The 16,572-nt window shown below is 38.6% G+C and overlaps 1 protein-coding gene across 5 annotated transcripts in view; it reads right to left on the minus strand.

Annotated features, from left to right (window-relative positions):
• Nucleotides 1–4,398: 4,398 nt before the first annotated feature.
• OXNAD1 (oxidoreductase NAD binding domain containing 1) overlaps nt 4,399–16,572 on the minus strand; it is a 32,254-nt gene continuing 20,080 nt past the window's right edge. For all 5 annotated transcript variants that reach the window (XM_027723773.2, XM_027723770.2, XM_027723771.2 and 2 more), the window contains 5 exons: nt 14,601–14,707; nt 10,953–11,094; nt 7,965–8,207; nt 5,581–5,689; nt 4,399–4,939 (listed from right to left, as the gene is read on the minus strand). In XM_027723773.2, coding sequence (XP_027579574.1) covers nt 4,785–4,939; nt 5,581–5,689; nt 7,965–8,207; nt 10,953–11,094; nt 14,601–14,707 — 756 coding nt within the window. In that variant the 3' untranslated portion in view covers nt 4,399–4,784. The remainder of the gene's footprint in view (nt 4,940–5,580; nt 5,690–7,964; nt 8,208–10,952; nt 11,095–14,600; nt 14,708–16,572) is intronic.

Consider the following 16,572-nt stretch of genomic DNA (forward strand, 5'->3'; position numbering starts at 1 on the left):
TATTTGAAGGTTGAATGGAGAAGAGAAAGGATTAGGCCAGGGCTCAAATCCTGTCTCTGAAAACCTGACCAACACGGGGAAATACGCCAACAATGGAGTGGGAGAAGTCTGTGGGAGAAGCTGAAATGGGCTTTCGGCTGCAGAGGTACAGCCTCAACTGTCAGCTCAGGGGGGACAGTGGGAATCCATCCTGGCTGCTCACAGAGAGAAGCCACAGTCATTCTGAGCCACCAAGTCTGCAGCAGGGTTGGTCACCCCCGGCAGGAGATGGAGAGAGAAGCCAGGCCCTTTCTTTTCCCACAGAGAGCCAGCATTTTAAGCCAAACCTGAATTTTCCCCCAGATTAGGCAGAATCTCCCAGTAAGGATGCAAACGAATCTTCCCATGCCTCTCTTGGAAGGATGAGCGTCGCCGGCATGTCCTGGGGAAGGAGCTGATGGGTTGTGCTACCACATGTTCCTGGTGTCAGCTGGTGACGATGCAGCCCCACAGCACAGGTGTGTGTTCTAACCTGAACCATCCCTGTCAGACCACCACAACTCAGGTGTGTACACCTGTCCCAAGAGTTGCCTGTCTCTGAGGGAGAAGCACGTGGGATACTCTGTTGAGAGGAGTTTTGTGTGCTGGTGTTTGGAGCAAGTGGTCATCTGAATAAGCCAACAATTGTTACAATAGGATAAATTCTAAGGAGAAGATCCAGCTCAGGCAAATGAAGAAATGTCAAAAGAGGAGTGGCTGAATTAAATGAAGGATAAAAAAGGGGTTTTATATTGCAACAAACAGTGGGGAGCAGGGGTAGAGGGGTACAACTATGATGGGTAGAATGTCCAAACTGTTGAAGCATCATAATGAAAATAGTTTATTTTGAGTTCAGGAGGGGTTAAATGCACAAATGATTGGACTGGCACTTCATCTTGCCTAATGTCTTTGACTATTGGATCTGTGCATTTGAAAACAGTATAAGTGAAATAGCCCCAGGTAGCTTTAACATATGCGTGGACATGAAGCTAAGTACAATATACCCTTTTTTCCCTACTTTGGCTCCTCTGTCAGCCTTGGTTTCTGAGGTGAGCAGGGGAAGGGCTCTGCATTTGGGTACCCTGCTTTTTCTTAGTAGTTGCCGTGACTCTGTGTTTGCCTCAGGGAGCCAATTATAGGGCAGAAATGAAGCACAATCAGCCTTTCATGCAGGAGTTTCATCCTCACAGAACTGAGGAGTATAAGAAGAGCAAATACTAATTTCTTGCTGATAAGTGCTTCTCAGAAGCATGAGGAATGTGGGTGAACAATACCAACGCCCCTATGAATTATGAGTTGTAGACACAATTCATATGCCTCTGAGGCTGTTAGTGGAGATGTTCTTTTTGCTTTAGAAGATGATCCTTGCCAAAGCCTCCATCCTGAGAAAGGTGCCTGTGGTGCTGGATGTGGCAGCTGACTGTAGTCAGTACCCTACCTATATGCTGAAGGGGAAAAAAAGGCTTTTCAATTGAAGTGCTTTCTGTTACTCACTCTAAAAGCACCCTGCTAACTAAAGTGATGTAATGATAAGTGGATAGCCATTCTTTTTCCAGGTAATTAATGCAAATCCTATAGGAATACTTCATACTTATTGTACCAGATAAGGACAGGCAAACTAGTAAAATACATACCACAAGAAGAAGAAGATAAAGTCTAATAAGGCTGCAACACCAGGTAACTCACAAACCATCTCCCTAAGTTCAAATATAAATGTATAGAGAGGCACATTTCTTGCTTCTCATCTTTTGTTGCAAAAAAAGAGTATCGGTCTACTTCTCTTTCGGTTGCTCCTTAGCTGCTGGCACAAGTGTAAGAGGAATAAACATTTTCTATGATTACATGATTCTCCAATGTGATGAGACTATTTCTCCAACCCCGTAGCAGCTGAACAGCAGGGGCTGCTCTCTGTTCCTGCCAGTGCAGACCAATATCCCATTTATTTCATTATTTGTAGACCATATGGGTGAATGTTTCTGGGGTGTTATTTTTGTCTTCAATTAAAGCAGAGTCAGATCCAATAACAGACATTAGGGTGAAACTGATGTTTCACTACAAGACTACAGGACTCTAGAAAGAAGAGACTACTGAAAGATTCCTAAGTGTCAACAGGAAAAGGCCATGGAGGAAGGGAATGTCAACAACTTTCCTGACTTCTTAGCTTAGAAATGGCATTTATTACAAGGTAAGAAAGGACTTCTTGTTGACATTAACAGAGGTTACCAGTATTTGGGGGTGGGGAGGTATGAAATTATTTTTCTCCTCTCATCTTTCCGTGCAGTGTGTGTATGTTTAGTGCTGCTCTTCAAGTGGGTGAGCCCATACAATTACAGAGCTATGCCCTTGCCCCACAGCGCTCAGCTTGAGTGTAACAGGGGATGACAGAAAGAGGTTAGAGGGAAAAGAAGATGATTACAGAAGCAAAGGGTTTCAAAATGCCTTTGTTAAATGGACATTTTGGGGCAAGTCTGAAGAGGGGTTTGTGAAAGAGATGTCATTTGGCCTGCAGAAAGCCTATGCATTAAGCGGAAAAAAAGATATACCAGTTTATAATCCACATAATGATTTAAAAGTCATAAGAAAAACAACATGTAAAGGCTTCTCAGAATCTTTTTATCATTACACTGTCAAAACACGCAGGAGCCTAACGTGTGGTTTTTATTTTAGGGCACCAGTACTTCCCGATAGCAATGTATTGCACGTTCCTAGGAAAACCCTGCTGCTTTCAAGCATCAGGCTCTGACATGTCAACTGCAATCTTTGTGAATGCAAAGCCCCCTTGGTGTTATTTTTTGTGACAAGCATGCTGTCCTATTTACATTCTAGAGTGAACAAACAAGGAACCATTCCTTGAAATAGGGGTACTCAGAAAGAATCTTCCTCTCGTCTGAGGAGGAGGGAATTCGATGAGACATCCCCTCTGGGTCTGCAGGGACTGTGGAGGAGGCTGGCGATGTCAGCGGGCGGCAGAGCCGCGTGGAACACGAGCACAGACCTCAGTGGATGAGGCTGCAGGCAGCAGAAGGCGTAAACTTACAGGCAAGGCCTCATCACAGTGCTGTCCCCAAAAGGCAACTCTTTAAGGTCCATCAGTCAGAGTCATGCCCTCCTGATGGAAAATACAGCCTGTCCTTCAGCTGTGTGTGCTCTGAGCAGCAGCAGGTATGGCCTGTTCTCTTCGACACTCAGGAAGCGCTGGCATCATTTCAGTTGTTGAATCACCTTCTGCCATAATTACAGTAGTAGTTTTGTGCTTCCCTCAAAGCAAGGGCCTGGAGTTTCCCAGCTGGGCTGCCTTATTGGATTTTGAAGATGAGGTGCATGTGGATATGGCAGTAGGTATCCTACAAGCTGTACAACGTACCAGATTGATAAAAAGAGGGCACTACTAGAGGCTAAACTCAGCATGCTGAAGCTGAAATGACTTTTGGGAGAGAACTACAGCTGGGCCGGAGGCCTTCTTTGCCAACCACAGGGATGTTATGCTTGAAAAACAAAGTGCTTCACACCAACAGTACTGCTGCAGGCTGGAATAGGCTGATGGGATCGATATCCTTGCAACCTCTGTTTAGGGCCAAAGTAGTAACACACTGATGGCAAGAAACTTGCTGCATTACCTAGCTGACTATTGCCTGAAACATTTAACACAAGGTAAGGAGCCACTAACAAAGACAAGGCCTTATCTGTTTAACATTTTTACTAATTCAATATTAATTTAGTATTTTTGATACTGTTCCTTATTGAGGTCTTCAGATGTACAGTGGGAATCTCTACCACTTTAAGGACTTGAACTGTCTATGCAGGTAATTGGCAAACTCACTATAGCTTTTTGTTAGTCTCAGATTCTACAATGAGTTTTTCTACAAGCTGGGCAAAGAAGCTTCATTCTGGAAGGGCTCAGGTGTCAGCCATGACACAGAGAGGTACACTCATGCCTTACAAGAGCAATCTTTCCAGAGACTCTTCTCCAAGCAGAACTGATACGTCCTGGATTCCCCTAAAGCTCTGTGCTTTATGCAGCAGGATTGTGGAGATTTCCAGTCTTGGCCGTTGCTGGCCAGTGCTGCTTTTGAGGATGCAGCACCCAAAAGCACAGTCTTGGATGGACAACCTCGGCACTGGCACGGGATACAGGTTCAGGTGGGAAGCTGTACTGATGCCTAACACTGCTACACTCAACACTTCTAACTCAGGGCTGAAGAGGATTACAAAAAAAATGTCTTTTACTGTCAACACAGCTGAACCACATAAAAGGTTGGGTTTTGCTTTTGACAAGAAATGGCGAGAAGGAAGTCACAACACCGCAGCTTTACTTCTATAGAAGTGGTACTGTGTTATGTAGAACTGGGGAGGGAAGGGTATTGACTCATTTGGAGCAGATTCAGAAGTTGTGGCCTCATTTATTTTTATAAACAGACCTGGCATTGCTGCACAACTAATTCTCTGCAATTGCTGAATCAGGCACTGAAAGTCTTCTAAAAGCTGACTAACGAAGTGTCTGAAGTGAAAATATGCTGCTACTCATAAGAAGAAGCAAACTAGCAAAAACCATAACAGTTAATGTCTTTAATACAAAATCACTTTCTTTCCCCAAAGCATCAGCACTGCATTACAGGTATATTACAGTTAAATTAAAAGGAACACTGTTACAATTGAGGACATCTTCATCTATGAAGTAAAATCTTCCAAATAATTCATAGTCCATTTCTGTACATTTTAGCTTATCAAAATGCACTGGAAAAAATAATATATTTCAGCAGGTGTCACTACCACCATTTCTCAAAGAAAACACGGTTTCCAGGAACACCAATGTTAGACAGTAGTTTGGATATGGATTCTATCATTGGAGGTGGACCACAGATGTACCATGAAGTATTGTTAGATACGTGTTTTTCTAGATCCTTTTCAGATATTCTTCCCTCTGACAAAGAAAAAAAGTAGGAAATGAGAACAGAAATATTAATCGTGAAGTCATTTCAAAAAGAATGTCTGGTTAGAGGTATTTCAAGCACTCCTTTCTTAAAAATGCCTGGCCTGTTTCAGAATAATAGGTACTGAGATTTGAGGCTTCGAAAGCCATTTGTTCTTTTGGGGATTTAGATCAGTACTTCTGCTTGGAATGCAGAGGGTATTAGTCACTGAAGAGAACACAGCTTACATACAAGCAAAAATCCCACATTCATGAAAAAAATAGGTAAGTATCTCTAACACAAATACAGCAGAAATGGAAACATGCTGAAATGTCTCTTACAAGCAGTCAGATTATCCTTCATCAATCCCACCTTAAGCAAAGTAAATAGGAAAGTAAATACTTTGCTTAAAAATTTCTGGAATAAAGTTTGAAGTGGGAAATACCAGTATAAAGTTTTGAATTAAAAGAGGAAAACAAAAACTGGAAAGGGAAAATTTTTCTGCAAAGCATAGTATGGTCAGTGAAATTATTTAGGTTTAACTCACATCTCGATTTGAACCTTTAAATGTAAAAATACTGAGTTATGCCTAATAACTTCATCCTTTAGGATGTAATCAAACTTGGACTTTGATACCATTCTGTACATTTACCTGTAACATGTGGCTGAAGTTCTTTACAGATCTGTGAACGCTGTTGGGTAACGTGGAAACAACATGTGATCTTTCCAGGAAACGTGTTCATCAAACCAAGAATATTTTTCTGTAATGTTAAACACACTTGCTTACACCACAGGCCATTAAATCAAAGCAGATGTATGCACACACTCCCAGAACACCAGTGATTATTACTGAGAACCAAGACTTTGCATTTCAGCACCGAGAACCTGATGGGCTTGATTCCACAGGGCTGACCTGCACACCTACACACACAATTCCCACACCTGGAATGTAAACTCCCTGCCAGCTATGCTAGAGCTTGTCTCCTTTGCTGAGATAGGTTGAATCTGTAAGATTTGAACCTAAGAACCAGTTATGTCATTTCCCAGTTTCTTCCCCTTTTAAATTCTCACTATTTCCTCCTTCCACTTCCATAGGGGTTTTCCATTTAAAAACCCCCCTGCAGTATGTATTTACCATTTGTTAGGAACTTTTTGAGTCCTGTCTGCTTTATGTGGTAAGATTACTAGACCTTTTACTGTCTCACATCCTCCAAGTAAAACCAAATACAATATAATGGTAATGTTACTTTTTACCAGAGTAGAAAGTAGAAATGGTAATTTTCAGTTCCCTAACTCACAGCTGTGATAAGTTACAGCCAAAAAACCCAGCAGCTTCAATTCAAATCATATTAAAAAAATAATGTGTCTCTCAGATGCTGTAGTTAATTCTGAAATTAAGATTTAGCTGTTGTCTAGATTCTGCACTATTTAAGATTTTCACTGCTGGAATGGGCACTGGAAATTCTTAAAAATATTTTGAAATACAAATAATGTCTACTCTGCAAATAGGTAAATTAGCTCATTTAGCTGTGTTTGCTTGCTAACTGGTTACTACACTAGAGAGTCTGCCATGGGTTGCTTAACAAAAAACCCTAGACAGATACTACCTAGTAGGCAAATCTGTTCCTGAATCCCTAAAAAGACAAGGAATGAAGAGCAGCACAGACTGACACTGTTGGACACTAGTTCCACTAGTACCTCTGTTGACTTGCTATCTTTTGTAACTCTCACACTGTATTGCTTCTACCGTTTGCACTAAGGAGATTTTCAGAAGCAGTGCCTCAGCCTGTGACATGAGAGCACATCCACAACAAGCATCACACCCAAGACATTGGTGTTTCCCTTTGCCCTTGTCAGCCTATACAGAGCTGGGCCTTCAGGGAACAGGTCCTCCAAACCATCAGTGACAATCCAGCAGTTCCCCCTGGAGAGTTGTACAGATGTTTCTTGCAACAGCATAAGGGCTCCTAGTGATTCTATTTCCTCACTCCTCTGCACAGAGGTAAAGAATTTTGACAGACACGTGAAGCATATTGTAAGCACTGTAAATATCATTGTGTTCTCTTCTGTCCCAGAAGCTTTAATACAAAAGCTCTGCTGTCACAGCACGGCTGCAGTGAAACTCGAGAATGTTAGCACAGGCACTGAAAACACCTGTGCATGCTCAGAACACACTGGCACAGCAGCAGTTGGCCAAACGGAGGAGCAGATTATTCTGCTTCTAGCAACAAACAAATGAGTTTTCAAAGAGAGCAAATATCTCCATATCTAGTAACATGGCAGAATTACAGAAGAAAAACTAGTGATGGATCCTATACACAGTTTATTTTCACCTTTATCTTACAATCAAAAGCCTTCAATACTTTGAAGAAACCTAAATCATTTTGGATGCTTCTTTACAGAAGCTGGGCTAATTTGACCCTAAAATGTTATCAGTGACCCTTAATGGCTGAGTCTGATAACTGATCTTTAACTGCTGAGTAAATGTTGATGAAGTGCTGGACAAGAAATTTTAAGAGCAGCTATAAATCCTTCATTCATACAACAGTACTCAATAATAACTAATGCATTATCAATAAAGCTCCCCTGTTATTTTAGAAAGTGTTTCCTTTGGATATAATTGCTCTTTTCTAGTCTTTAAATTCAATACAATCTATACCAAGACTATGTGGTTTCAGTATTATAACATTATGCATACTATTGGTGTGTATATATACATATAAATATATATACTCTTTATTATACTATGATGCTCTTATGAGACTATAGTAAAATGCAGGGCTACAGTAAAATTTAGGGGTAATTGACTTATCACCAAAGTCACTGAGACCAGGTATATCTAGTAACAGCCTTAATTTGTACACTGGCCTAAGAAGTTAAGAAAACACACATGGGATTTGAGGCAGGAAGTGAGTTTTGTCTCCATTTGTACACTGTCTTACACAGAAGGACTCTCTGGAGTCTGGCAATCAATTGATATACTCACTAGTAGCTGAATAGCTGAGACCTATTTTTTAAAAAAAACTTTTTATTTACCTTAAATAAGAGTTCACTTGTATTTTTTGCACTGTAGTACAGCTTCACTGTTCCCAGTTTGTATCCATTTCCTTTACCCTCTTGGTATCCATGAAGATCTGCTATATGCAGCAGTATAGAAAACAATGGGTTAATTCCAACACCCCCTGCTATCAGCACTAGGTTTACTGGGGAGTCACCAGGCTGAGGATCAAAGAAGAAATCACCTCCCACTCGCAGAGCCACTTCTGAGTCAAGAGTACACTAGGACGGAAAAGAAGATATTTAATTTCAAAATGAAAAGCAAAATTGAAACCTTATTCTTCTCGCATTCCAGTCACAAGACTTGCTGGGCTGTGATTTTTTATTTTTATTGACCAGTGAGGGAAAACCAGAAATACTTCAGAATATTCACAAAATTTCCAGCTATCTGAGGTAACCCAGTGTCTCTAGGGATCCAGTTCTACTTTCAAAAGCTTCAGTCTTATGGTAAGGCAGGATGGCAACTCCCCCTTTTCATCCCCAAAGGACTTGAAAGAGGAACGGTTCACGCAAGAGTTTTCCAACGCAGGACGTGGTTGTGAAAACCTGAGGTCAACGTGAGATCACACTTCTACCCAAACCCAGCCTCATGTCAAGAAAATTCCCAAAAAATAGAAAACACCCAGAACTGAAGCAGTATCCACAAGAATATTTCTTACAGAATCACTTCTGCATTTGCAACTTCAGAGGCACAGAAGAATAAAAATCAGGGGAAAACCTTCTCTCTTATTCTCCACTCGGACGTAAGATATTATTTCTTAGAGAAATTTGTCCGAGCATGTTTTTTTGTTACATGGAAGATGAAAGCTACAACAAAAAAATCCATTTGGGCCAATATCTTCTTGGTAAACCGGCACTGCATCCCGGTATGAAGGGTGAAACTGCAGTACAGAGAAGTCAGGTGAGCTCTCCCACATCACTGCAAGCAGACAGAACAAGTAAGAGCAGAAAACACAACTCACTTCAGGCCATATACAGGTTTGCAAAAAAAAAACCCGAAGAGGATAGGGAAACCAAGGAAGGTAGGAAAGGAAGAGGGAAAACCAAGGAAAGCTACAAGAACTGCTAAAAAGTTAGCTTAGAAAATGAAAACACTTCCTCCAAAGAATCCTTCTGGTATCAGGAAACAGTAAATTGCAACAAAAGGAATTCCATTAATGACAACTGCATAGACAGCAAAGGTCTAAACATGCAACAATTCCACCAGGATGAAGGAGGAGGCCTTTGGATTCAGGTATTGCACAGAACACACAAGTTCCTAAAGTAGTTAGCATGATCATTAAAAAAAAAACCACAAATTTCTTGCCTTTCTTAATTATTCCATGAAGTATTGTCCCTCAATTGTAGTGTAAGACAGTCAGCGTTCATTATCTGAAACCAATTTCTCTCTCCTTGTTCATATACACCACCAGGCTTTCCCACCATGTTTTACTCTGGTTTAGAGACACATGAATCCACAAGTGTTCCAGATTCACATGGCAGAAGGAGGACACAGAATATGGTTCCCTTTGAGGAAATAAGCCTTTTCAGGGAGAAACAACCTCTGTCATCTAAACCTGCCACCTTAACCAGATGTAGCTCATCAGGATTGGACATGAGGAGCTCTCTCATAATCAGCAGTCTCCCACATATTTCCACGCTTTGGCCATGACAGTGATAACAATAAGTCAGTATACAAGAAAAGACAGTAAAATTCTGGAGTAATATGATGAGAAAATGTTGTCATTTAATCTAGTTTATAAGCACAGCTCAGGTAGAGAAGTGAAGCGATCAATGCATTACATGGACATTTTTCTAAAAGGCTACATTTTCCTAAAGCTATAAAGTACACAGTTCTAAAATTTATGATTTATATACAGTAATATTAAGAAATAAATACCTCTAAAAAGCCCCAAATACAGTAAGTAAATGAGTGCTAACTATTCCCATAACATCTTCTACCCTGAGTTACCAACTTCCTTTAGAAGTAACTTCTAAACAATTAAGTACCAGAGCTTTTTCACCACATATACGTCATTTTCAAATTCTAGGTTGATATTTTTTTTCCGCTTGTTTCCTAAGGAAAAGCATGTGGTTTTCTTTAGCTAGAAGATATCCCCTGGTGGTTTCTCTACAGCATCAGGTTTGGCGTAGCTTACCCCTTGATTAAAGATTTATCCTAAAATTCAACCAGTAAACTCAGCAACAACAAACTAATTTATGACATCAGAAGTCCTAAAAGAGTCTTCAGAGATTGTGAAAAGAATAAAAATTGATAGGACAGATCACTGATGAAATATGTGACTCCTCTGACTGTAACTAAATGGGGTAAATGATGAACAAAACACTGCAAGAGGCCAAGTGTCAGGCTTTGCTTTTAATATAGCAAAAAAATCAAGCCTTGGGTAATATGTCTATATTACAAAAATACTGCATATTTAAGAGAATATTACAGAAATCCTAAAGTATTCTGTTGTTTTATCATTTGAGAAAACTTGATCTAAATATCTCCCTTGTCTCCCCCTTAATAATCTATATTTATCTGTGATTTATCAATGATTTCCATTTTATATTTGTAAAAATGCTCAGGAATTATGGAACGTTATCAGATTAGCTTTGTAAGGTGTAACACTGTTGTCAGGGACACAATTTAGAACAGAGAGTTTTCAACATTTTTAAGTTCATTAATTCCAAAGGAGTAAGAACCCTTATATGCACTAACTACAATATCATTTTTAGTCCACTGTAAGCACAAGTGGAATCAAAAGGTTCCAATAACCATATTACCATATAAACATCCAATTTCAGTCTCTTACTGAACAATAGGTTTTAAGATTTATGTTGTATTAAAAATGGTTGAACAAGTCAACATGAGTTTTGCAGTCAATAGCACAAAGTGGTCTAAAACCACACACACATAACCCCCTCCACATCCCCAAAATCCCACAAACAAACAAAGAGCCAAATCTCACAGTTAATGTAATTTACCTCAGTGTGAACCCAGTGAGCAGGAGGATGAACAGTGTGCTTTACTGCCAGCTCTAGTATTCCTTCTCGTTCTAAGAGGCCAGGGCTTGAACATATTGAGAATCCCCCAACTACAGATACTCCAGGAATAAAGAAATCAACCCTAAAAATAGACCAGAAACAGAATTTTAAAAAAGAAGCCAACAACCTCAAACATGGAAAACAACAGCCAAAACAATATGGCTGCTTTTGTTTCAATTATCCTTCCTTTACAACATCTTCATTTCCGTAACATAACTTTTCCAGAAAAGGAGTTAATCTTGCATAACGCCATTTCCTTAGAATTAATTTCATCTAGAAACAAGTCATCATGTTTTTTAAACTAGAAGGTTTTAAAACTGGACTGTTTTTAGTGTTAGATGTCACATCTTACAACAGACTAGAATTCTAAGTGTTTTAAATAAATTATTTGAGTATTACAACAAAAACACAATATGGTCTGATAGAGTGGCTTAAATCCCACTCTTTTTGGTCCCTTTGATGGGCTCTTCAATTTTAAAACATAAGAAGATTGGGATTCTAATTTTAGGAAAATTACTTTAGATTAAACACTTTCTTTTCCTGGGAAGATGAAACAGTAGAACCAACAGTGTGTAAAAAATTTCTCATGGGAAAAGTCGGTTACTGGCAGCAGAACTGCAGCTCCCTCTGGTGGCAGATATCACTTTCTAGGTTAGGAAATTGAACTGGAATAAATTCCTGCTTTTTCAGGTTTTGTGTTTGTTTGGGTTTTTTTAAGTTAAAAGTGAACCACGCCTGGGTTTCTACACATTAGAAGGTAAGATATGACTAAGCTTCTGTAACACTAGACACTAGACAATGTGGAAGGTAAGCCATTACTCCATATGAACTATAATTCATTCTCATAAAAGTAAGGCTTTGGTATTCCAAACAGTTAGCTATCAGAAAAAAATTAGAAGTTGTTTTATGATCCATCATTTGAACTCCTCTGTGTTCCATAAATCTTAAATACTTTTGTTTTCTACAGCACATAACAAAATCCCTGTATTTCAAAATAAACGTAATGTTTATAACTAGTTCTTCTGCTCCCTTTAACAAACAACCACACTGCAATGCCAAGTACTATAGAATCGTTATTCAATTCAAGCCTGGGTTAGGCTGGCTCAGTATTTGTTAAATGAGGATGCAACAAGAAATACAGACTGGCTTCCACAGCACAGATATCTTCTTTAAACAGCAAAGCTGTATCCTTTACAGAGATCACAATTGCTTGAGGGAAGAGAGAAGCACTTTGAATAGTTCACGACTTTAAACAAAAAATATCTCCCCACACAGCTTCACCCTTTGAAGAACAACATCCTCTCTCTCGAAGAATGCACAAAGTGTGAAAGATACAACAGTGATATAATTTTTAACTTCATGCTAATAAACTTGATGGTGTATAAAGGTATCAGACTGCAAAAGAAAGGTTAACAACCAAAAACGTTGAGAAGGCTCAATTCACTGTCCTCAGCTTCTGCAGCCCCACTGCCCCATGGGGCCCAGCTTTCCTGGCAGTCAGGCTCCAAGAAATTAGAAAGGACAACTGTTATAATGCAGCATTTATCAGAGCAAAGAACATCTAACGATGCTACTGAAGCTCTTTACCTCCCTCTGGTGGAAAACAATCTTACTACTTACATTAACGAAAAAATAAGAATTTGTGCTGTAAAGTAACAATTTACATTCAAGTCAATCTGTGCCCAAGTGGGGAAACACACACACAAAACCAAACATTGCTGCAAAACCTCAATCAAACATAGTTTTAACCTTTCTAAAATACTAATGCAGATGTACATTTCTTTCCATATTAGTAGTTCTTTCCCAGTTACATAATTGTGAGATTGTAGGGCACAGTATACTGTATTATAATGGACAAGCTCGTATTTCTGATGGCTTGTCTGTCTTAGCCATGTTAGGAAGGATAAGAGGGCTCCTTAAGAAATGCTACCTGTGACAGCTTAAGGGAAAAGAGTAGCTGAAGGGGAAAAAAGAAGGAAAACCCTTACATATAAACCCACAACAAGGAGAGGCAAAAAAGATGTAAACCAGAGATCTGAGAGTGGTTTTGCATTTCCCTCCTTTTAAAGGCTAGCTAAGCCAAATCCTTAAGAAATGAACAATAATTACTGATTGCTGGAAGGAGGAGATTAGAAACATTAAAACCACAAACACTTTGAAGAAGCAGCTTTGTAACATGCATATACCTCAATGCATGTTTTAGTAAATCAAAATGGGTAACAGCAACAAGTCTCTTCATCATTATTTGTAGTCAGATAAAGACCGGTATCTGCCAGCGTGCTTGCAAAACAAATTCACTTCTGCTTCTAAAAATCTCAATAATTAGAACACTTTCAGAAAATTTAAACATTTTAGTGACAATCTTTGGCTGTGACATCTTACTATAGCAAATCCTAACAAGTTAGCCTTTTTTGTTCAGGAAATTGTGGTCTGGTATTTTGTACTGCTCATCAAAAAATGCAACCACAGTTTATAGCTACAAGTACAGAAAAGTTGTTGTGTACCTTACAATAGCATTAGAATACTTTCAAGGAAGGAGAAAATGAAGAAGAGTAATTATAATTAAAGCTTTCAGTTTTCAGCATGATAATTTCAAAAACATTTTTGAAGGGTAAATGCTCTTTCCAAGTACTGGCAAGCAAGAATTTAATATGAGTCACTGCACATGTGCAAAAACTGCAGCAAATTACTTCACAAACAAATTACTGCAATCAACATCTTGTGTTCTGGTTCTAAATTTAAAAGCCAGCATATTAACACTCCATGAGTAACATATGCTGTTAATACCCTAGCAGCTATACTTTGATTCCAGGAAAACCACTTTCAGATGGCCTAAACCAATAAAAAGTTTAAAAACATTTAAATGTCCATTGCCAAAAGCAACTACTCATAGTTTTAAATTAATTTCTAAGAGAAAAAAAAAGTGACAGAGTAAGAGTAATTTTAACAAGGAAGGATGACAAACGTGAATATTCACTACTTCCTTGAAAAAAAAAAGAACACCTGTAAAATTGCTTAAACAAACAGCTAATTGTTTCAAAGGCTTAATAATTCAAGTTTTTTATTTTCAAATTTGCCTTTCTATATTATTAATCCAACCTAACTGGCTTAATTTTCAGAATTAAAGAAACTTCAAGGGGAAAAAAATAAAACTTAGCAAGGAACTCTGTTTTAATTATAAACCAAAACTAAGTAACTTGCAAAGCAGCAGTCTCAGCTCCACTGTAAAGGTAACTAGTAAATAAAGACAGCAAAGACAGTTTGCAGAATAAAGTGCATGGAACTTCAAAGTACTCTTGAAGAAACAATGTAATATACATAAACCAGAGGAAAACATCAAAACAATCAAACTGAACATTTAAAGAACATCCATTTCTGCCCTTTTATTAGTAATATTACATATTTTATAATGACTATTTAAAAATTATGGCAAATATCAGCTATTTGACAGGGCAACCAATAAGAAAACACGGTATTATATAAACTAACAATTTTTTTCCAAGGTTCAAGGATCAGAGAGGCCTTTTAACACTTTGCTGTAGTAGACTTCTCCTAGTAATTTCTCCCACAAATACTGAAAGATCTTACCATTGTCCCGCTTTGAACGTAAAATCCTTATTTGCAATAGCCAAACGAAGTCTTTTGACTGTCTCCGATTCATCGGTGATTCCACACACTTTCGCTTGTGTAATTACCTGACAAAAGGAAAATAAGCCATTGTGGTACGTAGATATCATTTGCAGCAAAAGTGCTCAAGAAGTTGTGCATGAAATATCTATCCCTTCCATGTTCTCTGCAGCATTTCATTACCTACAGCACTAATATTTTTTCACTGGCGTAGAAAAACAGAAGTGGATTCCATCCCTGGAAGTGTTCAAAGCCAGGTTGGGGGGGGCCCTGAACAACCTCATCTAGTGAGTGGCATCCCCCCCTATGGCAGGAGGATTGGAATTTGCTGGTCTTTAAGGTTCCTTCAAATCCAAATCATTTTTTGATTCTATGATTCACTCACATAGTCATTGAATGGAGAAATATTTTTGTACTTACAGTCCATCGTGTCTGTCACTTTTGTCAGATTTATTCTAAGATTATATACAAACTCACTTTCAGTTGAAAGCTTAACTATAAAGAGAAGTGATTGCTACTTATCCCTTTTCAGGTTCTTTACACATCTATACAAGACACACACTCCAGCATCTTCCAGCAACAAAGTAAAAAGATTTCTGATATAAAGACTGACAAAGGACATTTGTTAAAGATCAGCTGCAACTGAAGTAAAAAGGAGAATTCTGGAGTTGTATCTAGTTTTATTTAAGTAATTAAATGCATTACTGAAACATATGTATTAGTGCATCAATGCAAGAAAACCAGTAAGCCTTGTGTTCCTGCATTTATACTTCCCCATTTGACCACATATTTTATTTATGAACACGGGGTAACTACGACACAAGGATTTTATTGTTGGTTAACAGAGGAGTTTTTGCTTGGCAATCATGTGGGAGGGGATGTCAGAGCCATGGTTGATACCACTTTTAAATAGTTATTAAAAATAAAAAAAAGATGAAAAATGAAAAGCAGATTTTGCCACAGGGCCATTGAGGACAAACACCCCACTTAAACTCTGACGACCATCAGTACAACATGGATTTTCATCCCCTCCCTGCCCTTCCTTTTCAGGTATTTTTGAGTTATAATTATTAACCTTTTTCCTCCACAAAGAAAGCAATGCCCTAAATCTTTTCTACACAGAGTGATACACAGATTTCACTCTGTTAAAAGACGCTGATGTCACTTACCACAGTAGGAAATACTCACAATACCATTGCAATTTTATCATTTCTCATTTGTGTAAGATCAAACAGATAAAAAAAAAATTAAATTTTAAGCAACTATGCTGTAATTTAAAACACATGGCAGGAAATTAATTTATTCATAAAGTAACATCTGAACACGTCCCCTGTCCCATTAAACAGCAGGACATTTGCTAATTTAAAATGAAGTAGCATAGATTTCTGTTCCACTTTGGCAGACAGTATTAAATGGGGAAGACAGTCAGTTTAAACATGACTTAAATGGTTGTTCTGATTGAGAAACTTTAAATGCAGGAAACGGACATTAAGTTCAGATCTTCTTCATTCCCTTCTTTATTCTTCAGTACACTCCCTAATTTGTTATTTGGCTGAGAAAGCAGACAGAGCGCTGGAAATTTAATTCTTAATCGGTATAAAGTTGTTTCAAAAATTAAATTTGCATCAGAGTGATTAGTATTTTGGACTATCACAAGAGTATCCAACTGGCCCAGAGCAGGCTGCAGAGAGAGGGAGAGGACACAGGACTCCAGATTTTGCAGCTGTATTTCAAGAAAGCATTAGGCACATTTTCTTATCCGGGTCCTTCACATTATCACTCTTCAACAGGCAATGTTCTGTAGCATTCACACTAATGCAACACAGATTTATGATTCTTTCATCTTTTACAGGACTGAAATAGCCAAATAAGGCAATATTGACTGTGGGAAGCCAACTGCTGATTACATGGAATTCGAAACCAAGCCGAGGAT

The sequence above is a fragment of the Pipra filicauda genome, unplaced genomic scaffold, assembly GCF_003945595.2.
Source record: "Pipra filicauda isolate LSUMZ 115617 unplaced genomic scaffold, ASM394559v2 scaffold84_size4826128_pilon, whole genome shotgun sequence".
NCBI lineage: Eukaryota > Metazoa > Chordata > Aves > Passeriformes > Pipridae > Pipra > Pipra filicauda.